Source organism: Ailuropoda melanoleuca, chromosome 11 (assembly GCF_002007445.2).
Source record: "Ailuropoda melanoleuca isolate Jingjing chromosome 11, ASM200744v2, whole genome shotgun sequence".
NCBI classification, from domain to species: domain Eukaryota; kingdom Metazoa; phylum Chordata; class Mammalia; order Carnivora; family Ursidae; genus Ailuropoda; species Ailuropoda melanoleuca.
Window position 1 is genome coordinate 7,225,362 of NC_048228.1, and position 22,912 is coordinate 7,248,273.

At 44.0% G+C, this 22,912-nt stretch overlaps 1 protein-coding gene across 2 annotated transcripts in view; it reads left to right on the forward strand.

Annotated features, from left to right (window-relative positions):
* UBE4B (ubiquitination factor E4B) overlaps positions 1 to 22,912 on the forward strand; it is a 118,316-nt gene that overhangs the window by 29,294 nt on the left and 66,110 nt on the right. For both annotated transcript variants that reach the window (XM_019799093.2, XM_011224247.3), the window contains exon 2: positions 7,814 to 8,000. In XM_019799093.2, coding sequence (XP_019654652.1) covers positions 7,814 to 8,000 — 187 coding nt within the window. The remainder of the gene's footprint in view (positions 1 to 7,813; positions 8,001 to 22,912) is intronic.

Consider the following 22,912-nt stretch of genomic DNA (forward strand, 5'->3'; position numbering starts at 1 on the left):
ATATGTAGGGGGTCAGATGCGAGCCACGGAGAAAAATGAAGTAGAAAACAGGGCATGGGTGGTGGTTTTCTCACAACTCTGTGGGGGCTACAGCGTTCACCTCCGTTGTACAGATGTGGAAACTGAAGTACAGAGAGGGTTAAGTGACTTATCTTGATCCTACCTAGGTAGTAAGTAGTAAAAGTTGAACTTGAATTTGAAATCAAGCATGGGATCCTAAGTTAGCTGCCATGGAGGTAATGAAACTCAACTTCAAGCACATCTCCCCAAATGCTGGTTTCTGTGAAAATTTAAGTCTCCCTCCATCAGGCCTTCTGTTATATTGGTGTGTACAGATAAACACATTTTAAAGATTTTATTTATTTTAGAGAGAGACAGCAGGAGGAGGAGCAGAGGGAGAGGGAGGGGGAAAGAATCCCAAGCATATTCTGCACTGAGTGGGGAGTCTGACGCAGCGTTCAATCAATCCCACGACCCTGAGATCATGACCCTGAGATCATGACCTGAGTCGAAACCAAGAATCGGACACTGAACTGACCAAGCCACCAAGGCGCCCCTAGATAAAAACATTTTAAAGATTAAAGTACTACTTTAATTTCAGTATCAGATATATAAGATTTTAATTACTATTTATTTAATTAAGTTTTATGCTAAATGAAAAAAAAATTTATAGAACTCACACAAAGAATGTAGCATTTGTAGGCCTTGAAGAACAAATAGGATTAATTTTTAAAAAATTATATCATGTTTGGGGTGCCTGGGTGGCTCAGATGGTTGGGCATCTGCCTTCAGCTCAGGTCACGATCTCAAGTTCCTGGGATCAAGCTCCACATCGGGTTCCCAGCTCGTCAGGGGGTCTGCTTCTCCCTCTCCCTCTGCCCCTCCCCCTGCTTGTGCTCTCTTTTGTCTCTCTCTCAAATGAATAAATGAAAAAAAAATTTTTTTAAATTATATCATGTTTGAGGGTCACCTGGGTGGCTGAGTCAGTTAAGCGTCTGCCTTCGGCTCAGGTCATGATCTCAGGGTCTGGGATTGAGCCCCACATCAGGCTCCCTGCTTAGCGGGGATCCTGTTTCTCCCTGTCCCTCTGCCCCGCCTCCCTGCCCATGCTCTCTTTCTCACTCTCCCTCAAGTAAATAAGTAAAATCTTTATTTTTATTATTTATCTATTTATTTTTAAAGATTTTATTTACTTGAGGGAGAGCGAGAGAGAGAGGGAGAGCACAGAGAGAGAAGCAGACTCCCTGCTGAGCAGAGAGCCGGATGCGGGGCTCAATCTCAGCATGACCTGAGCCGAATGCAGATGCTTAACCGACTGAGCCACTCAAGTGCCCCAATAAATAAAATCTTTAAAAAAAATAAAATTACATCGTGCTCGAAACATAGAAAAGACTGCATTTGACATTTAAATTATGACAAGATGAATACCCATGAACCCACTACCCACATTGAAAGCATGCAGCCCAGTGAATTTTCACAGTGGACACACCTGTGAAACTAGTGTCAGTTAAAAAACAAGACCATCACCAGCACCCTCAAAGCGTGCTCGTGCCTCTTTTTTCTTGCTTGTGAACTTGATACAAATGGAATCATGCAGCCTGTGCTTTTTCGCATCTCGCTGCTTCTGCTCAGTACTGTTGTGCGAGTCACCCGGGCTGGTGCATAGGACACCAGCTCCTTCATCTGATGGCTCTCCAGACTTCAGCGTAGGACAATACCACTGTTAACTTAGCCTCACCGGTAGTTTTTAGGGCACTTTTACATATATGGCCCTGTTTAATTGTAATGGCTACCTGGGAAAGCTGTTCAGGGCTGAGTTAGTATCCCTGTTTCTGAGCTGGGGAAGAGTGAAGTGTGTTGCCCAAGATGCCAGCAAGCGTGGCCAGTCTGTGGCGGCACCAGAACGCAGGTTTCCTGACGGATCCTGGGTTCATGTCACTCTGCTGCAACCACATTTCCTGTCGTGTTGTGCATGTGACACCACGAGGGTCTGCAGCCCATCTGTCTTCAGACACTTTCATCTTTCCTTCTCTTCCTCCTCACGGTGGACTCACTCCCCTCCCCACCACTTATGCTTTTTTGGTTTTTTCTTTTTTTTACAGTGATAAGTCTCAGAAATCAGTACTTCCAGTCTCCCATTCTTTGTGGGACCTGCTCCAGTCAAGCTTCCCCTTCATTCCATCAAAATTGGTCATGATGAGGCCCTCAGTTCCCACCTCATTGCCAAGTCCAACGGGCATCTCTCCGTCTTCATGTTGCTCAGCCTGTCCACAGGGTGATGTTAATCGCCATCAAAAGTCTCTCACTGGTTTCTAGGAAGCCAGCGTCCGTTCTCCCAGCGAACCCAGAGGCCTCCCAACACCGTTCTCGGTCTTCTTTATTGGTGTCACCTCCCCTCCCCCACTCCGTTGTTGGTGTTGTAGGGCTTCATCCTCAGACCCCTAAATCACTGTCTGCGCACACTGCCTAGGTGACCTCATCCCAGCTCACAGCTCTCCGTGCTGTCTGGAAGCTAACAGCTCTCCAAGGGTCATCCTAACCTGCCCTCTGTCCTGCGTGTCAGATCATATGTTTTCATTTTAATTGCTATTTATTTAATTACTATTTTATTTATTTATTTTTAAAAGACTGTATTTCTTTATTTGAGAGAGAGAGAGTGCAAGCAGGGGAGGGGCAGAGGCAGAGGGAGAAGCAGATTCCCCTCTGAACAGAGGCTCAATCCCAGGACCCTGGGATCATGACTTGAACTGAAGGCACACGCTTCACTGACTGAGCCACCCAGGTGCCCCCAAATTACTATCTTATGCTCAATTTAAAAATCATGGAATTCACATGAAGACAACTCCAACTGCATGTTTAATAATCATGTGTCTAAAACAACTTTTATCTTCTCCATCCCTCCATCTTCTTTATCTCAGGAAACTGATTCGCTAAGTTGCTCAGGCCCAAGGTGCTGGCGTCAGCCTTTTTACCTGCTTGATTCTGTCCTTCTTACATCCAGTCCATCAGCAAATCCTGTGAGCTTGTGCTGTACCTTCAGAGTACATCCCAGGTGACCACTCACCACGATCTTCACGGCCACCTACCCGAGCGCAGGTCGTCAGCATCCTCCTACATAGCCTCTCTGCCTATTCCCTTTCTCCATAGCAGCCAAAGTAATAATTTAAAAATATAAGTTGAGTTATGTCACTTTTCTGGTCAACCCCCCCTGGCGGCTTCCCAGTGTTTTCACCACAGCCTACAAGGCCCCTTCGTGCATCTGATCTCATCATCTGCTGTTTCTCTCTTGCTCATTTTGCTCTAGCCACACAAGGCTTGCTGACCTTGAACATGAGCCAAGCACACTCCCGCCATACTTCCCAGAGACCCACCTGGTTTCCTTCCTCTCTTCCTTTGTATTTGCAGACGTCCCCTTTTCCAGAGAGGCCTTTCCATCCACCTTATATAAAAATCGCAGCACCCTCTCTCCAGCTTGCCCTGCTCTCCCTCCCTCCCCTACTTTGTTTCTCTCTCATGGTGCTTATGACCACCTGGCATTCTTTTTGTCCATTTGGCTGTTCTTTTGGACTCCGCTGGAATCTGTGTACCACGAGAGCAGGAACTATTCAGTTTACTTTCCCGTACTTGATGCAAATTTGTTGAATGAGTGGATATCGGAAGAGGAGTTAATATCAGAAGTCTGAAACTCTATCTAGGCTTTGACTATTCAGTTAAACATTCTTCTGTGTGGCTTCAGTCTTCACCTGTCTTGATTCCATGTATTACTTTTTCCCATTGTTCAGTATGTACGGAGCTGTTACGTGCCTGGCACTACACTCAGTGCTGGAGATACCAGTGAAAACAACAGAGATGCGGTTTTCTCATGGAGCTTGCGTTCTACTAGGGAAACAGTAAGCAAGCCAGTAAGAAATAGATAATGTAATTATAGGGGCGCCTGGGTGGCTCAGTTGGTTAAGCGTCCAACTCTTAGTTTCAGCTCAGGTCATGATCTCGGGGCCGTGGGATCGAGCCACACGTGGGGCTCTGTCCTCGGCGTGGAGTCTTCTTGTCCCTCTCCCCCTGCCCCCCCCCCCGCTCGTGGGTACATGCGCGTACACACTCTCTCTCTCTGAAATGAATAAATAAGTCTTTTAAAAAATCAAAAGAAATAGATAACGTAATTACAGACCATGCAGAGTGCTTGAAACGTGATTGGAGGGCTACAATATCAATGAGTGTGGAGGGAAGGATCGTGCTGGGTAAAGTGATCAGGGAAGTCCTCTAGGAGGAGGTGACATTTTAGCTGAGAATGGAAGGAAGAGAAAGAATCAGCCATGCCGAGAATTAGAAAAATTGCTTCTAGGCGTAAGGAATTGCAAGTGGCTGAAGGTAAGCTAGAGCTTAGGGTGCTCTAGGAAGTGTCAGAGGGCCAGTGTGGCTGCTGCCTAATGTGGTGTTCCATGGGCTTGGAGAGACAGCCGGTGGCTCCATAGGACACAGTGAGGACTTGGTTTTTATTCTAAGTGCAGTTGGAAGCCATTGAATGGTTTGAGCAGGGGAGGGTGGTTTGTGTTTTTAAAGAATTGCTGTGATTGCTGCATGGAGAATAGATTGTAGGGGAAAGTAGGATAACATGCTTTCTTATCACTTAGGATTTTATTCTATACTTAGATTTTGAAAATCGCCCCAGCCCTTGGCAACCGCTCTCCTACTTTCTGTCTCTATGAAGTTGACTACTCTGGAGACCTTACGTAAGTGGAGTCATGCAGTGTCTTTCTGTGACTGGCTGATTTCACTTAGCCTCATGTCCTCCAGGTTCATCCGTGTTGCAGCATGTGTCAGAACATCCTTCCTTTTTAAGGCTGAATACTGTTCCATTGTGCGTGTGTGCCACATTTTGTTTATGCATTTATCCGCTGATGGTCACTTGGGTTGCTCTAATAATGCTGTTGTGAACATGGGTGAACAGCTAGCTGTTTGCATCCCTGCTTTCAGTTTTCTTGGGTATTTCCTAGGAGTGGAATTACTGGATCCTGTGGTAATTCTTTTTAATTTTTTGAAGAACCACCCACCTGTTTACAATGGTGGCTGTACCATTTGACATTCCCACCACTGGTTCACAAGGGCTCCAGTTTCTCCACATCCTCACGAACACTTGTTATTTTCGATGGCAGCCATCTTAAGAGGTAGGAGGTGTTATCTCATCGTGGTTTGATTTGCATTTCAGAAATCTAAAACTTTGTAAGTGTTAGAAGAAAGGAACGTGGAGCCTTTGCTTTTACCAGGCTAGAGTGGACACAGATAGATTCATTGGGACCTTTGGCAGAGGGCCTGGTGAGAGAGGGTGCTGGCCTGGATAGGGTCATGGCCGAGGAGCTTTGGGGAGAGGGTGGACCCAGGTCGAAGGAGCAGAGCTTGGTGGTAAACTGGATGTTTGAGGAGGTGAGGGGAAGTGAGGAAGCAGTGAACACAAATCCTGGGTCTCTGGCTTGAGTAATTGGATCAGGAATTTCTGGTCCACGTTCCCTACCCTCCACCCCAGGTAAGTGTTCATGAGAGAAACACTTCAGTAATTTCTTTCAGTGAGGTTTTTCATCTGAGTCCCAGTTCTCCCTTGGATGACTTGTGGTGACCTTCACCATTCTGTGTTCGGCACAGGACAGGGAACGCTGAGCACCTGTTACGGAACAGGTGCGGGCCTTGACAGTAGGGAGAGAAGGGTGAGTAAGAGAGAGCGGCCTGGTTCTCAGAGGTTTGGTCTCAGGACTCCTTTACACTCTTAGGAAATGGTGACGATCTCAAAGAGCTTTTGTTTACGTGGGTCCTATTCATTGATAATTTACCGTAGTAGAAATAAAAAGAAACCTAAAAAAAATAATAAAAGCATTGTATGTTAATATAAATAATGTATCTTTAATGAAAAAAAAACTACATTTTCCAAAACAAACACATTTGGTGAGAAAAGTGACATTATCTTCACTTCTGTGAGTCTTTTTCTTTTTCCTACAAGTCGTTTAAATGTCTGATTTACTAGAATACAGCTGAATTCTCATATTAAATTCCGTATTTAAGTTGTTGCAACATGACATGTCACATAGTCTCTGGAAAGCTCCATATGGACACTTGAGAATGAGAGCGAAAGAGGCAGATGTCTTAGTGATACTGTAAAAGAAGCTTTGGCCTCAGCATACCCTCTGCAGGGGCCTTGGAGATCCCCAGAGATCCCCAGACAATTGGATTAGTGGTGAGGGCATAGGCTCTGGATTAGCCCAGATTGCCTGGGCTCACATTCTAGCTCTGCCACTTACTGATCAGGCAAGGATGTAACCTCTGTGCCTCAGTTTGCTCATATATAAAATGGGCATAAGTACCCACAAAGGCTCATTATAAGGACTAAATGAGTATGGATTTACAAGGTGCTGAGACCATTGCTAGAAGACAAAGTGCTGCGTCGGTATTAATTTAATTTTAATTTATTTTTATTTTTTATTTTTTTAATTTGTAATCTCTGCCCCACAATTTGGGGCTTGAACTTAAAACTCCCGAGATCAGGAGTCACGTGCCCAATCAACTGAGCCAGCTGGGCGCCACTCACTGTTTATTTTTAATAATTAAGACCTGATCTTTCCTTCAAGGGATTGAATTCTAGTGAAGTAGATCGATGACCAACCAGACAACTTCAGGATTTTGTGTAAGTGCGTTGATAGATGTATTTGCAGCAGGGGCATAGGAGTGGGCTTCTCAGCTTTGGGGTCAAGAATCAGGATGTCCTTGGTGTCTTGAATGATAAAAGCGGATTTTCTGCAGTGTTGGAATGACAGATTCTTAGTTCAGATGAGGTCCATCCCAGTTAGCGTTTGTCACAGGTTAGCTTTTTCATCGTCCTTATTTGTAACAGAATGAGTGAAGCAGCCTCGTTGGTTTGCTTCTTTGCTGCCTGTGTCGAGCCAGAAGCCTTATCACAGTAGTTCATGTCCTCACTGCCTGGGACAGCAGGCGGTCGGTGAGAGTTTACTGCCTGTTTATAATTTAATGATTATCCAATGTGAAGGAGACATTTCTGTGATCCACTGGGATTTTCTGTTAGATATTTGTAATCACTGGATAACTCTGGGGTGTTATTATAAGGGAGAAGTGGCAGATAATATATTAAGTAAGAAAATTAAGTAAGAAAAATTGAATTGCTTTGCTCCTGAAAGTGATGGCAAAATTTGTGTCTTAGTGTAACGTTTGTTACTTTTGAAACTTTTGCTTTAGTAAATTAAATTGGGTATTTATTTAAAATCTCACCTATTTAGGGGCACCTGGGTGGCTCAGTCGGTTGAGTACCTGACTCTTGATTTCTGCTCAGGTCATGATCTCAAGGGTTGTGAGATCGAGCCCTGTGCTGGGCTCTGCGTTGGTGTGGAGCCTGTTGGAATTCTCTCTCTCCCTCTCCCTCTGCCCTTTCCCCCACCCCCTCCCTCTCTTAAAAAAACAAAAACAAAACAAATCAACTCACCTATTTAAAATAACCAAGTTCCGTAGTTTCATTAAAATGACAAGCTTCGGGGCGTTTAAAAGTGTGGCATGTCATGGCATGTTCACGCTATCTATTAAGGAAGTGTGATAAACAGGATTGTAAGGCAATAAGATGCAGTTTTTAAAAAGTGAGGTGGTAGTTTGTGAAAGTACTGCTATGCTATGTCTTGAATGAGTCCTTTTTTCTCAAGGCATATTTAGTTGTTAAGCTCCAGCGTGGTTTTCGATACTTACTGACATCGTTAGCGTTGTTCTTGGGCAGAATTGTGTTTCTGCGGTTGAGTTACAGAATGTCTTTTCTCCCCTCTTGTAGATCCGACGGAGGCGCCTTGCACGACTCGCTGGTGGACAGAGCTCCCAGCCGACCACCCCGCTCACCTCGCCCCAGAGGGAGAACCCTCTGGGGCCTCCTATAGCAGCATCAGCCCCAGGCCCCTCCCAGAGCCTTGGTCTCAATGTCCACAACATGACCCCAGCTACCTCCCCGATAGGTGCATCAGGTAAGCCTTCCCTTCAGACGCTTATCGTTTCGGTCGTAGCTTTCCAGGAAGCTTACGGTTGTGACATTTTCACGACAGGGTAAAATGAATTGGACAGCAACTTTCTAAAATTCTGCAAGCAAAAAAACAAAACAAAAAAAATCCTGCAAGCAGTAGTTTAAAAGATTAAGATCATTATATTGTGTTTTGTTCATCTCTATTCATTTTGATGGCGATCTGTTAAAACTAATTGTATTCCTTTTCCATAACTTTCATCCTTTGTTTCGAACAGGGTCAGGTCTTAATCTCTGATGGCAAAGCGATTAAGACTTCATTTGGCTCAGCTGATTTTATGAGTTTGGTTGGTGCTTTTTTTTTTATGATAAAATCATCTGAAAATGCAAGATTGAAATAATGGTCAAAATAACAAGCCTCTAATTATGGATTTCCTTATCTTCATTTTACATTGTCTTGTAACTCCTTCTCTGAACTTTCGGGGTATAAAAGTTTGCCTGGTGGGATGTTTTATAGCTATCTCATTGACAGTTATTTAACTAATGTGAAAATTTCTTTCTTTATAATTAATGGGCTCACAGTTGATATGCACGACTGTCTTTGTTGGGAAACAGTGATGTTGACACATACTGTATATTTGAAAATATCTGTCTTTTATCAAGTGAACTTTTCTGTTGAACATAAGAATTATTACCATTATAATAAGTATTATAATTAGGATTCTAATTTGAAAAAGCAGGTGCATTCAGACCTGCATTCATCATCATGTCATTGAAAAATTTAATACGATTGTTAGTTCTACAGTCATGTAATGCACTCCCTTAGTTGCCTTCCACGTAATCTGTCTTTCTGAACTAGGTAACTCCTCAGTTAAGAGTATTTGCAGAGTTTTACCATAGCTCTTGTTAGGCATTGTTGTAGACTCTTCCCCATGTAAATATAACTGCTTATACACCCTTCTGTTGATTATAAAAGTGAGAGATGCTTAGGCCACATCATCAGTTAGTAATAAACAGTGCCTTTGTCTGAAATGTCTCCTCTGTGCACGTTTGAGAAGCCATGATGGTCTTCTGGTAGGGGAAGGGCTTGGGACTCCAGTCGGGTTTTTACCCTTTCCTTAGAGACAATGCTACCAACAATGCTGTTTGTCCCACTGTGACCAGGTCCCACCTGGAATGCTGGAGGTTGTTGGGGGAGAGCTAGTGGGATGAGGAGGGTCTAAGATCTCTTCGCATCAGCGGTGGGCAGGCAGGAGACCGGAGCTCCGCATGCTTCTGGTCGTAGCACCTGGTCATGGCACCTTGCCTCTTTGGGACCACCAGGAATCATCACAGCATGTGCCCTGTCCTGCTTACGTCACCCACTGAGTCTCCCTAACCCTAACCCTTACCTCTCAGTCTCTAATCTCTGTAGGGCTTGTTCTATACACCTCTCTCCCCCCACCCCCAGTTCTGAAATGCTCACGGTCAGTCCCTGGCAGAATCCTTCTCTGTGGACAGCCCTTCCTCTGGGGCTCCCGCTGAATTCACACTCTTCCTCTGGTGCTTTCTCATTTCTTCTAGAGCACTCTTCCTCCTCCCTAAGAACACATCGATTTGAACCTTGTGTCGTCAGACTGTAGTCCCCACTCCTGCCCTTGTTGCAGCTGTCCCCTGAGCCTGCTGCCCCTGCCTCGTTTGGTCCACTGTCTCCCCAGCACAGCCCGTGTCGTGATTCATGGTGATTTCAGTAGCCATGTGGATGACCTTCCAGGATTCTGCCCTTTCACTTTTTTGAGCTGCTTTCCCTTAGTGACCTTGTCTTCCATCCAACATCAGCCACTCATGGCTGTGGGCATGCTCTAGACCTTTCCATCTCAGTGACTTTCTGACCACCACCTCAGCCTTTTGGCTCACCCCCTCTGTGCCACTTTCTTTACTTCTCATTCCCCTGGGGTCCCCACTTCCCTCCTTGTCCCATTTAAATTCCATAGTCATTCATTGTCACTCCTTTCTCTTGTCTCCCTCTCACTTTGTCTTATTTTCTTGGTTAAACCGTGGTCCTGGTTGGTTTGTTTCATAAAGAGCTTATTTATTTATTTATTTATTTATTTATAAGATTTATTTATTTATTTTAGAGGGGGAGAGAGCACGTGTGCACATAGGCAGAGGGAGAGCAGAGGCAGGGAGAGAGAGAATCCCAAGTGGATTCCTCACTGAGTGTGGAGCCCGATGAAGGTCTCCATCTCATGACCCTGAGATCATGACTGAGCCAAAATCAAGAGTTGGACACTTAACTGACTGAGCCACCCAGGCGGCCCTAAAGATTTTATTTTCAAGTAAACTCTACACCCAATGTGGGGCTTGAACTCACAACCCTGAGATCAAGAGTTCCATGCTCTACTGACTGAGCCAGCCAGGCACCCCAGTCAGTGCTCCTGGTTTCAGATCCCATTTCCTGGCTCCTTTCCGTCTCCTGCAGTGGAACAAGACTAGAGAAGAACTCAGAACCATGCTATCTGTCTCGTTTCAGATTTGTGGTCACACACTCTTTTCCCGTTCACTCCCCCACTCCACAGGTCTGCCTCGGACCTCCTCCTTCAGTCAGCAGCACCTCGTTCTCTGTGCAGGTCTGGCCTGGTGGCCTGCCTTCCTATTGCATGGAGAAAACAGACACCAGCGAAAGGGGATCTCCGTAAGCTCCCCATCATCGCATCCTCCTACCTGCCTGTACGTGTGGCCGGTTCTTGTTATTCTTGAACCTCCACCCCTTACTGAATTCTGTCCACAGATCCCACCTCCTCTGTCCTATTCAGAGCCATTGCCCCAGCACTTCCCATCTTTCCTGCTTCGTCAGGTTTTCTATCTCAAGTGGAAAACTTATTTTTTTTTAACAGTCATTATACATGCTGTTCCTTCTCCCATCATGGGAATACATAAAAAGGAACTCTCTTGATCTCATTTCCCCTGCCAGCTTCCACCCCACTGGCTCTCCATCACAACAAAACTTCCGGAGTGACTTGCCTATCCTCTCTCTCCTTCGTCTGTCCTTGCACCCACTGCTGATTCGAATCCAGCTGAGTGAGGCCTCCTGCGGTCTGCTCTGAGTCACCGTCTCAGCCTCAGTTGATGGGGCTTTGGCCCTCTTCTTGAAGCACTTTTGGCTTCCAGAGCTCTGCACTGTCGTGACTTTCATCCTGTCTCTGTTTCTTCCTGCTGCTCTGTATGGTTCTTTTTCATTTTTCTGACCTGTAAATGTCAGGGGTCTAGGGCTCAATATTTAACCTGTTGTCCTCTCCATCTGTGTTGATTCTCTTACTGATTTTGTCTGGTTTTCCAGGTTTAATTATTATCTCTAAGCTGCTGGCCCCTAGGTTGATTTCCCCAGCCCAGAACTGTTCCTTGAACCTCAGACTCCTATGTCGTCTGAGAAGCATCTCACAGTTTACACGTCCAAGATTGAGCTCCTGGTATTTCCTCACATCTCGTCTTCTCCTAGAATCCCATCTCAACAAATGGCAGCTGATTTCTTTCTAGTTGCTTAAGCCTAAAACATCACCTCTTCTTTTTTCCTCCTAGTCTAGATCAGGGGTCAGTAAACTTTCTGTTAAGGACCAGATAGTAAATATTTTTGGCTTTGCAGGCTGTGTAATCTCCGTCACAGCTATTTGTTTCAGCCCCTGTAGCACAAAAGCGGCCACAGACAATGCATGATGAGTGTGGCTGTGCTTCAGTAAAACTTTATTTACAAAAACAAATAGTGGGCCAGAAGCGAGGTCCAAGGCACCAACATGTCTTGCCTGGATTATCGGAGTGGCCTCCTAACTGCTGTCTCCGTGCCTACCCTCACTTCACTTGAGTCTCTTAGGGTAGCGCCGGACTGGGCCGCACTGAAGCACAAGTACGATCTCGCGTAACAGCAGGGTAATTGTTCACAGCAAGCTCGTGACGTTGCCATCACAAACTCCTGGAAGCCTTGGGCAGCTCTCGATGGTTAGTTCTGGCCCACGCACCTCTACGCTGTGACATCCTGATTAGGTTTCTCACATAATCACCAAATCACCATCATTCATAATCACAGTTAGGTAGATATTATTAGCTGTGTGCCTGGCAGGTCGGATAAACAACTTTTCACAAATTTTTTAAATAAACAAGTTTAAACAAAACAGAAAATAAGCACCTTGTAAGGTGGGCCACGTCAGCCTCCTGTTGGCTCCCTCCATTGGCTCCCCGCCTCATCAAGCATGAAAGTCACAGTCCTCACCTTGACCTGGGGCTGTGCGTGACCTGGCCCTGTTTTGGCTCTGACCTCCTTTCCCACTGCGCTCCTTCTCCTTGCTGCCTCTCCTCCAGCCATACTGGCTTCCTTGCTCTTTCTGGGACATTCCAGCCATGACCCCTGTTGGGGATCTTCCTATTTGCTGTCTCTGCCTGGAATGCTGGGGCCCTAAAAATCCACATGGCTTTTTCATTCAGCTCTTCAGATGTTTCTGCAAGGGTCCCCTTCTTTGGCCACACCGTGTGAAGGTGCTCCCTCTCTCTGACATGGATACTTCTTCTTTGAGCTCTGTCACCAGCTGACGTAGCACATACATGACTTGTAGATCCCATTTTCTCAGCTTCCCCTACTAAAGTGTGAGCCACAGGGCAGGGACTTGGATCCATTTTACCAACTGCTGTATCCCAGTGCCTTTAACAGTGCCGGGCGCGTTAACTCTGTTCATCTAGTGAATTAATAAGTGACTCACAAGAGAAAATGGCCAAAACAACATAGGCATGTATGACTTAAAAGAAAATCTCAAGAGGATGTGATAGCTTTCCATTAAAAAAATGCGAAGAGTTGTCATGAGGAAGCTGAAGGTGAGTGCTTGTTTTTTGTGGTCCTTGATGGTAGATGGAAGGCCTGTAGGTAGATTTATTGTCCGCTGGATATGAAGGAGAGACTTCTGTTCCAGAATCAAGAAGTGCTTTCTGACAGACACAAATCCTGGGTCGACGGGCACCGTGGGGAGGAGTTCTTCATCCAGGAGTGACGTGGCGGTCACTTGGCAGCCTCCTTAGTTGAGATGCTTTCTGCTACAGGTCACTAGAGCAAGGGTTGGGAGACTGCAGTGAGTCCTGCTAGTTGCTTCTCCCATCAATGGTCCCAGCTTCTTGCAATGCCCCCTTTCCTAGGGCTGCCATAGCAAAGTGTTGCAGACCTGATGGCTTGGAATGATAGGGTATTCTCTCACAATTCTGGAGGGTAGAAGTTGAAAGTCAAGGTGTCGGTGGGGCTGTGCTTCCTCAGAAGGCTCCAGTGAAGACCCCTTGCCTCTTCCAGCTTCTCTTGGTTGCTGGTCATCCTTGGCGTTTCTCGGCTTGTGGCCACACCACTCCAATGTCCTCTGTCTTTTCATGGCCATCCCTCTGTGTGTATCTGTGTTCAAGTTTCCCTGTTCTTATAAGGACACCAATTATTGGATTAGGGACCACTCTAAGCAGCATGACCTCATCTTAACTTCATGACGTCCGCAAAGACCCTGCTTCCAGTGGAAATATCATTTATGGACTTTTTTTTTTTTTCAATCACCACCCCCCCACAGAACATAAGGTTAGAACAGGGACCTCGTCAGTGCTGTTCATTCGCTTATCCCCAGAACCATCCCCAGAACCATGCTGGCACATGGTAGGTACTCTGTTGGTGTCACTAGTTAAATAACTGAATGAATGAAAAAATATTTTTTGTTGGGAATGTTAGATGCAAAATAAGACTGCAGTTCTATTGATTGACTGATTTTATTTTTAAGTAATCTCTACACCCAATGTGGGGCTCGAATTTAAAAACCTGAGATCAAGAGTTGCACACTCCGTTGACTGAGCCAGACTGGCGCCCCTTGAGTTCTAGAGAACAATACTCTGTCACCATGACTAGCTGTAGCTGTCTCTTTGCTTTTCCTGGCACTCTGAAGAAGAATTTTTAAAATCCCTAAGCCTATTTTTTTCTAGAATTTTACCAAAAAGTTATTATAGAATATTCTGGACATACACGATAGATAACATCCGTGAGGCAGTACCGCCTGTGAACCCCTGGTGGAATCTCAGGCTCACTACACCTCTCTTCCACACCAGCAGGCCATTGCTGTTCTGAATTTTGCATTTATCTCCCTCAGATATTTCTTAATTTTTTTTTTTTTTGCTTCATTGAATATGACGTTGCTTTTGCCTGTCTGAAAACTTTAAAAGTATGGGAAATATTTTTCCTACAGCTGATTGCCTCTTTTTTACAGTCATCATTGATTATGTTGCTTTTACGTTTCAGTTCAGCCTGTTTATTTAGGGCCTACCACAGGCCAGACCCAGTGCTAGGTCATGGGAATGCGAAGACGAGGGAGGCTGTTTCTTTCTTGGAAGAGCTTACCATCCAGTATGGGAGAAGGTGTTCTTTCATTTCCTTTTAAGAATCTATGCTTATTAAATTCCTGGGAGGACGAACTGGTTTTCTTAGTTCCTTCCCCCGTCTTTAGATCGGGTCGTGATTGCCCAGCCTTCGGAAATTCTTAACCCCCTTGGACGATTTTTATTTTACAGTCTTGTTTTGAAATTATGCTTCTCTTCCTTCTGTTTCCTTTGATGTCCACCCCCTCAGACATCTTGAATATATCCTACTAAAGCCCTGCCCTTCCTGGCTGTTGTGACCTCTCTGAAGATGTGGCCATTCTTGCACAAGAGTTTCCCCAGTGAATCCTTTATCAGCTGGTTTTATCTTGACAGATTTCTTAGGTCTAGTGGAGCAAGTTCCCTGGATACCTTTTCTACCCTCTCCAGCCGGAGTTCTTGAAACACTGTTGTCTTTTCTTGAGTTCTTTTGGCAAACTGATGAAGCCTGTGATCGGCATCTCAAGGTATGTTTTTAAATGCAGATAATAAAATGTAGGATTACCAAGGAAACCAATTATATAGAAATATAGTTATCACAATATTTTTAAAGATTGTGACATAGTAATTTGTGTTTCTGTGGTAAATGCTCTAAATAAAAGATCTAGCAGCTAATCAAGCAGCTACTATAATTTCGACCCCCTGAATTCTGTTTCCATCTGTTGTAAAGAACCTCTACTCTGGGAGCAGAAATGAACGACGGGGCCTGTTTGGAATGAGTAAGAAGCCAAATGATATGTTTGGCCTCTGGGCTAGTTCCAGGGTTTGGATTAGAAACGCAGAAGCCATTTCCTCTGTCTGACTGCTAGTCTTTAATATACTTAATAATAATTTAACCTAAATTCTTCTTATGTTTGAAAATGGTCTTCGTCCTGCTTCCATTTATACATTTAAACACTTGTTTAATGCCTTCTGTGTGCTAGGCACTGTGTTAGGAGCCAGGGCTGCAAGCCAAGATGGGCGGGCCTCGTGGGGGTGTCAGAGGGCCCCTCGTCGGGCAGGAGGAGACGTCCTCCTGGAGTTCTCCGCACTCGTGGGCTGCACCTGACACCGCTCAGCCACAGGTCTTCTCTCTGTCTGCCGTAGTGGTCAACTATGGGGGAATTTTCACCCAAGTATTTATCTGATTGAAAGTTCTGCCTTAGGGGCGCCTGGGTGGCACAACGGTTGAGCGTCTGCCTTCGGCTCAGGGCGTGATCCCAGCGTTCTGGGATCGAGCCCCACATCAGGCTCCTCCGCTATGAGGCTGCTTCTTCCTGTCCCACTCCCCTGCTTGTGTTCCCTCTCTCACTGGCTGTCTCTATCTCTGTCAAATAAATAAATAAAATCTTTAAAAAAAAAAAAAAGTTCTGCCTTAAAAAAAAAACTTAGGATTATTACTTCTGAAAATAAGGAACATCCTTCCATATCCCATTACATTTGTTATTCTAAACCCTCCAGATTCATTCGACATGTTTTATGATCTGTTTTACATTTTATTTTGTATCGGTTGTTATCAGTGATCTACTGAACGCTGTGAATTCATGCTGCCTTCATTTACTGCCTGTTTATTTAAATGCTCTCATGTGTCCTGTTCTGTTCTGTTCTAGGTCTAGTCTAGTGAGAGAAGACAAACAGTTTTTAAAAACCATAAAATCTGTCAAGTGGTGAGAATTATTGTGGAGAAACTAGAGAATTATGTTGCCAGGGGAGGAAGGCATTGCTATTTTCAGTTAGAGAGTCGACAGTAGTCCTCATTAAGAAAATGACATTTCAAAAGAAGCCTGAATGAAGCTGGGGAGCAAACCAAGTGGTTATCTGTTGGGCATTCTTTTCTGACAGAAGGAACAACAGATGCAAAGGTCCTGGGGCAGAAATGGGCTTGGTGATGATTGATGCAAGGCCTGGGATGGCACAGTCATCTTTAGTTCTCCTCAGCTTCCTTCTCTAGTTCTGATACTGAACATCGTTATTAAAAAGCAGTACCTTTATAGAAATTTCAACAAAATCACACTTTAATAGTTAATTGTCTTTGGCTAAGAATGCTATTAGCAATGACAAAATTATAACCTTTCCATCCTATCCTTGATTGCTAATCCGGTATTTAAATCTTTTTTTCTTCTTCTTCTTCAGAAAGAAGCCCTATTGTTTCCACTTGGTCTGCAGCTTGGGAGAGGGCAGGGAAGAGGGCTCGAGGATGAGTCAGAAGCAAGCCAGAGGCAGAGGCTTAGGCGGAAGTTCCAAGGCCAGCGGGCTGCAGTGGGACCCCTTGCAGACTGCAGGGCTTGGGAGGCTCCTGGTGGTGGTTGAAATCCTTTTCGTTATAGTTGTGACAGGTGTATCCTCTGCTGGTGTGGGTATTTCATCTCACAGGAGTGGCTTTTTGGTCACCCAGTGGGGTTGTATTTTACATGCATTTTGGCCACCAAAGGGACAGGATGTTCTGTCTGTTGGGCTGGCTGCATTATTATAATGGGCTGGATTATAGAGCGTTATTCCTAGGGGCGTGGTACTTACTTTGTGAGTCTGGGAAGAGTGCTGACAGCTTGTTAGTGAGAGGTATGTAGGTCTGGGAACCAGCTTCCTGTTTCGATCTGGGGTTGGTCCCTTTCTTCACCTCCTCTATCCCCATTTAGGCTAACCTTGTCCTTGAACAACTTCTTTTTTTTTTTTTTTTTAAAGATTTTATTTTATTCATATGACAGAGAGAGAGACAGCCAGCGAGAGAGGGAACACAAGCAGGGGGAGTGGGAGAGGAAGAAGCAAGCTCCCAGCGGAGGAGCCCGACATGGGGCTCGATCCCAGGACTCCAGGATCATGCCCTGAGCCGAAGGCAGAAACGTAACGACTGAGCCACCCAGGCGCCCCATGGTCCTTGAACTTCTGTTGCATCTGACTCCAAACCTACCCACTGGCACTCTGCCCACACAGTGGGACGTGAACATTAGGACGCTACTGTTTTCACTGCTTAGGTCATGCCTTCAAGTCCAGGAAGAACACAGAAGTCAGTAATGTGTGAGAGTGGTTTCCATGAAATGTACTTCTGTCTCTTGGGGAATTTATGGCTTAGTAGGAGAGATCAGACATGTCACCTGCTCAGAAGTCTTCCTTGTCTCCATGTTTGCAACTGTAATGTAGTCCAGGAGCTTTCAGGGTCTTCTCTGATCGGGCCCCCCTTCATTTAACTCTATGTTCTGTTTTCAGAGCATCTCTGCTCCTGTTCTAGTCACCATCATTCTCATTCCAGACACTGATGACCCTTAGGAATCGTGCTGCACAAGCTGTTTGTAGTTTTGTGTGCATTTATCTTGTTTTCCTAACTAGATTGAAAACTCTGAATAAAGCCCTCTTGTATTTCTCTTCTGTCTGTTGAGCTCATAGTAGGTATGTGTCCAGGAAGTAATTCTCTGCTTTTGATTTGGGAATATGCTGGCACTTTTTCTTGCCATCTGTCTCCAGTCTCCCAATTGGAGTCTGAGGGAGTGCATTTAAGAAAAATTAGTGTTTTGACATACAGCCTTCTAAGACTGAATCATGAAAAAAATAGAAAATCAGAAGAGACTGATTGCTAGTGAGGAGATCGAGTCATTAATCAAAAGCCTCCCAACAAATAAAAGTCCAGGACCAGATAGCTTCACTAGTGGATTCAGAGAATTAATACTGATCCTTCTCAAACTCTTCCAAAAAAAAAAAAAAAAGGCAAAGGGAACACTTCCAAACTCATTTTATGAGGCCAGCCACTAGCCTGGTGCCAAAATCAGAAAAGGATACTGCAGGAAAAGAAAATTGTAGACCAGTATCCCCAGTGAATATTGGTGCAGAAATCCTCGACAAAATATTAGCTGACCCAAACCAACAGTACATTAAAGGATCTTATATACATGGTCGTCATGTGAGATTTATTTCAGGGATCCAGGGAGGGTTCAACGTCTGCACATCAGTCAGGGCGATGAACCACATTAACAAAACAGAGGATGAAAATTATGTGAGCTTGCAGAATAAGGGCTCAACATCCGCTTCTGAGAAAAACTTTCAACGAAAGGGAGTATAGAGGAGATGTACCTCAATATAAGAAAGGCCACGTATGATAAGTCCACAGCTAATGTTAAACTCAGCGATGAAAAGCCAAAAGCTTCTCCTTCAAGATTGTGAACAAAAGAAGGTTGCCCGCAGCAACAATGCTGCTTTTATTCAGTATAGTTTTGGAAGTCCTAACCAAAGCACTTGGGGGGGGGGAGCATCCTAAATGGAAAGGAAGAAGTAGAACTGTCACTATTTTCAGATTTGCAGGTGACTTGATACTCTATGTACAGAACCCTAAAGATTCCACCGAAATAATGTTAGGACTGATAAATGAGTTCAGTACGGTTGCAGGGTACGAACATAATATACAAAAATTTCTTGTTTTGGGGGTTTTTTTAATATTTTATTTATTTGTTTTTGAGAGAGAGCGAGCACACAAGCAGGGGGGCGGGGCAGAGGGAAGGGGAGAAGCAGACTCTTCACTAAGCAGGGAGCCTGACCTGGGTCTCGATCCCTGGACCCTGGAATCATGACCTAAGCTGAAGACAGATGCTTAACCAACTGAGCCGCCCCTACAAAAATCTCTTGTTTCTATACAGTTATAACAAACTATGGGGGAAAAAAAATCCCATTTACAGTTGTATCAAAGAGAACAAAATACTGAGGAATAAATTTAACCAAGGAGGTAGGAGATCTGTACGCTGAAAACTGCAAGATGTTGATGAAAGAATTTAAAGAAGACGTAAATAAATGGGAAGATCTGTGCTCGTGGATTGGAAGAGTTAATATTGATAAAGTGTCCATACTAAGCTAAAGCAATCTATAGATTCAACACAATTCCTATGAAAATTCCAATGGCATTTTCCACAGAACAAAGAATCCTAAAATTTGTGTGGAACCACAGAAGACCCCTAATAGCCAAAACAATCCTGAGGAAGAACAAAGCTGGAGGCATCACACTACCTGATTTCAAACTATTATAAAGCTATAGAAATCAAAATCGTATGGCCTGGCATAAAGACATTCACATAGATCAATGGAACAGAATAGAGAGCCCAGAAATAGACCCACCCATATATGGTCAATTAATTTACAGTGAAGGATCCAAGAATGTACAATGGGGAAAGGACAGTCTCTTCAGTAAATGGTGTTGGGAAAACTGGACAGCCACATGCAAAAGAATGAAACTTGACTATCTTACATTAAAAGCATACGTTAAGGGGCGCCTGGGTGGCTCAGTCGTTAAGCGTTTACCTTCAGCCCAGGGCGTGATCCCAGCATTCTGGGATCGAGCCCCACATCAGGCTCCTCAGCTGGGAGCCTGCTTCTCCCTCTCCCACTCCCCCTGCTTGTGTTCCCTCTCTCGTTGGCTGTTTCTCTCTCTGTCAAATAAATTTTTTAAAAAAAGCATACATTAAAAGCTCAAAATGGATAAGGACTTGATTGTAAGACTGGAAACCGTGAAACTTCTAGCAGAAAACACAGACAGTAAGTTCCTTGATGTCAGTCTTGGAGATGGTTTTTTGGATCTGACCAAAAGCAAAGGCAGCAAAAGCAAAAATGAACAAGTGGGACCACATCAAATAAAAAGCTTCTGCATAGCAAAGGAAATCATCAACAAAATGAAAAGGCAACCTACAGAATGGGAGAAGATAATTTGCAAATCATATATCTCATAAGTGGTTAATATTTAAAATATATGAAGAACTAGCCCTAACTGTGAGGCCTGAAACCATAAAAATCTTCGGGGTACTACTATTAGCTAAAGATGAGTCTCCTTTGGTCTGTGACAGCTTCTTAGTCTTTCCGTGGTTTTCATTATCTTGACAGTTTTGAAGAGCTTTGTAGAGTATCTCGTAATTTGGCTTTGTCTGATGTTTTTCCTGTGATTAGACTGGGGTTTGGGGTTTTGAGGGAAGAGAATCACACATGCGAAGGGCCCCTCTCATCACTTCCGCTTCGGGTGCACACTGTCTATACCACACCCCTGGTGATGTTCACCTTCACCTGGTTAAGCTGGTGATCGCCAGGTCTCTCCACTATGAAGTTAGGATTTTTTTTCCCTTTCCACACTCAATTCTTTGGAATCGAGTTCCAAGTCCAGCCTACCCCACTCAGGCAGTGGGAATTAAGCTTTACCTTCTGGAGTGAGGAGTGTCTACATATAGATATGTTGTGTGGAATTCTTCTGTAAGGGACATTTGTCCCTTCTCCTTACATCAGTATGAACTCATGTATATTTATTTTGTTACTTTGAGTTCTTTTTTTTTTTTTTAAGATTTTTTATTTATTTACTTGACAAAGAGAGACAGCAAGAGAGGGAACATAAGCAAGGGGAGTGTGAGAGGGAGAAGCAGGCTTCCTGCTGAGCAGGGAGACCGATGCGGGGTTCAATCCTAGAACCCTGGGATCATGACCCAAGCTGAAGGCAGGTGCTTAAAGGCTGAGCCACCCAGGCGCCCCTGTACTTTGCGTTCTAATTCAAATTGCTGTATTTATTTTTGCATTATTATTTTACATAGATTGTTCTAGCTTTGGCCGTTGGGTGCTCTTTTGGGTTGGCTGCTCTGTTTGATATGCTCATCTTTTCATCTTTTTGAGTACTATCTCCTTGGCACCGTAAGACACTGCAGGCTCATCCTGTCTTTCCTGGGCACTAGCCCTCCACTCAACCCGTTCTCTAAGGAGCAGTCAGGGTCTTTTGATTCCAGGTGTATGATTCTTTGCGTGATTCACCCTTCTGATACGAAAGAAGGGAAACTCTACCTCATAAATAAGATTAAATCATCTTTCTAATTTGAGTTGTTGGTTTTCTTCTTTAATATTTTAGGTACCACTCTGTTTCTTTTCAGGTTTGAAATTTCATTCTATTTGTGTTAATTCACAAGAACAAAATGTTTTCAGAGAAAGTTAGCTGCTGACTGAATGTATCGGCCGGCTTTATGGAATAGAATATACTCATTATAAGTACTGCTGAGGGGTGAGGTTAGGTATTGGCCAAACTATGAGTGTTCTTTGTGTTTTCCATGAATGTTAACCCTTTAGCTTAGATCATTGTCAAGATCTATGTAAATTAGCCTTAGAATTTTGATCAGTAGTAGAGTGATGGTTCTTTTTATAACACTAATACCTTTTTAAGTTTTGCTTTTGTAATTTTAGAATGCATGAAGCTTATAGCTTTGGTTTAAAATAGCTGTGATCAAAGAAGTGTTCAGCAATTTGGGGTAGCAGAAATAGCATTTTCTTTACAGTCAGGAGACATGTATTTTAATCTTGCCTCTGTTTCTAACTTGCTAATAAGGGAAGTTCTTAGACTTCATAGATCTCAGTATTCTCATCAATAAAAGAAGAAGATTGGTCAAGACCTTCCAAGTCACCCCCTACCACACACATACCTTTTTAACAGCTTAACCTGTGTGTGTGTGTGTGTGTGTGTGTGTGTGTGTGTGTAAAATACTCGACTAGATCTAGTGTTTACAGCTTAAATAGGCATTTGGTCTGGTTTATACTTGAAAGGGAATAGCATTCAGGAAATACTGTAGTACTGGGAGGAAAATCTTAGAAGCAAAACCCTCTTTATTTCCTTTAAAATTAGGCCTTCCCACCCAGAATGTATAATTTTCCTTTAACAAGCTCTTATTACTAATAAAAGTTTGGACAGCTGCCATCTTGAAAGCTTGTAGTTCATCTTTTATTCGGCAGGCATGGCTTTCTCCATTCTTTGTTACACACACCCTCACTTTTTGAAGACTTGTTTTTAAGTTGATAATGCAGAGAATTTCTCATCTTGTAAAGGAGAAGTGGAGGAGATTATGTCTGTTTTAATTCTTTAATACCTGCCTTTATGAAGATGAAGAAAGGGGGGAAATCTCTGTTCCTTGAAATTTGTCCTCCTGATAGCAGTTTCCCAAGTTAGGAGCGGGAGAGAGTGAGTACCACAGAAGCCATGTGTGTGCGCGCATGCGCACTTTGGAAACAAAGCAGGATTTTGTGCTGTTGCTTTGATTTGGTTTTAGCCACAATATTTAATTTATATTGATTCTAAATAAAGTCAAAGACACCATTCCATTTTTTAAGTTTAAGAAAACAGCGGGATCACGCCAGCTTCTAGGTGGGATTGAGGAGCCCTGTGATACATAATAAATTCTGGGGAGAATTGCCCCACTGGACCCAGGACATGAAGATTACATGGAGGGTTCAGGAAAAAAAGAATTCAGATGATATGCTTGGTGTTAAAATATTGCAAACACAGTGTTCTGTACTGTCTGGTGTACCTGGTGTTGTATTACCATAGGGTCATTGTGCGCATAGCATAGCATAGTGTGTGCTGTGTTAGCAGTACAGGTTTTTGTTGTTGTTGTTGTTTTTTTTTAAGATTTTATCTATTTATTTGACAGAGATAGAGACAGCCAGCGAGAGAGGGAACACAAGCAGGGGAGCGGGAGAGGAAGAAGCAGGCTCATAGTGGAGGAGCCTGATGTGGGGCTCGATCCCACAACACCGGGATCACGCCCTGAGCCA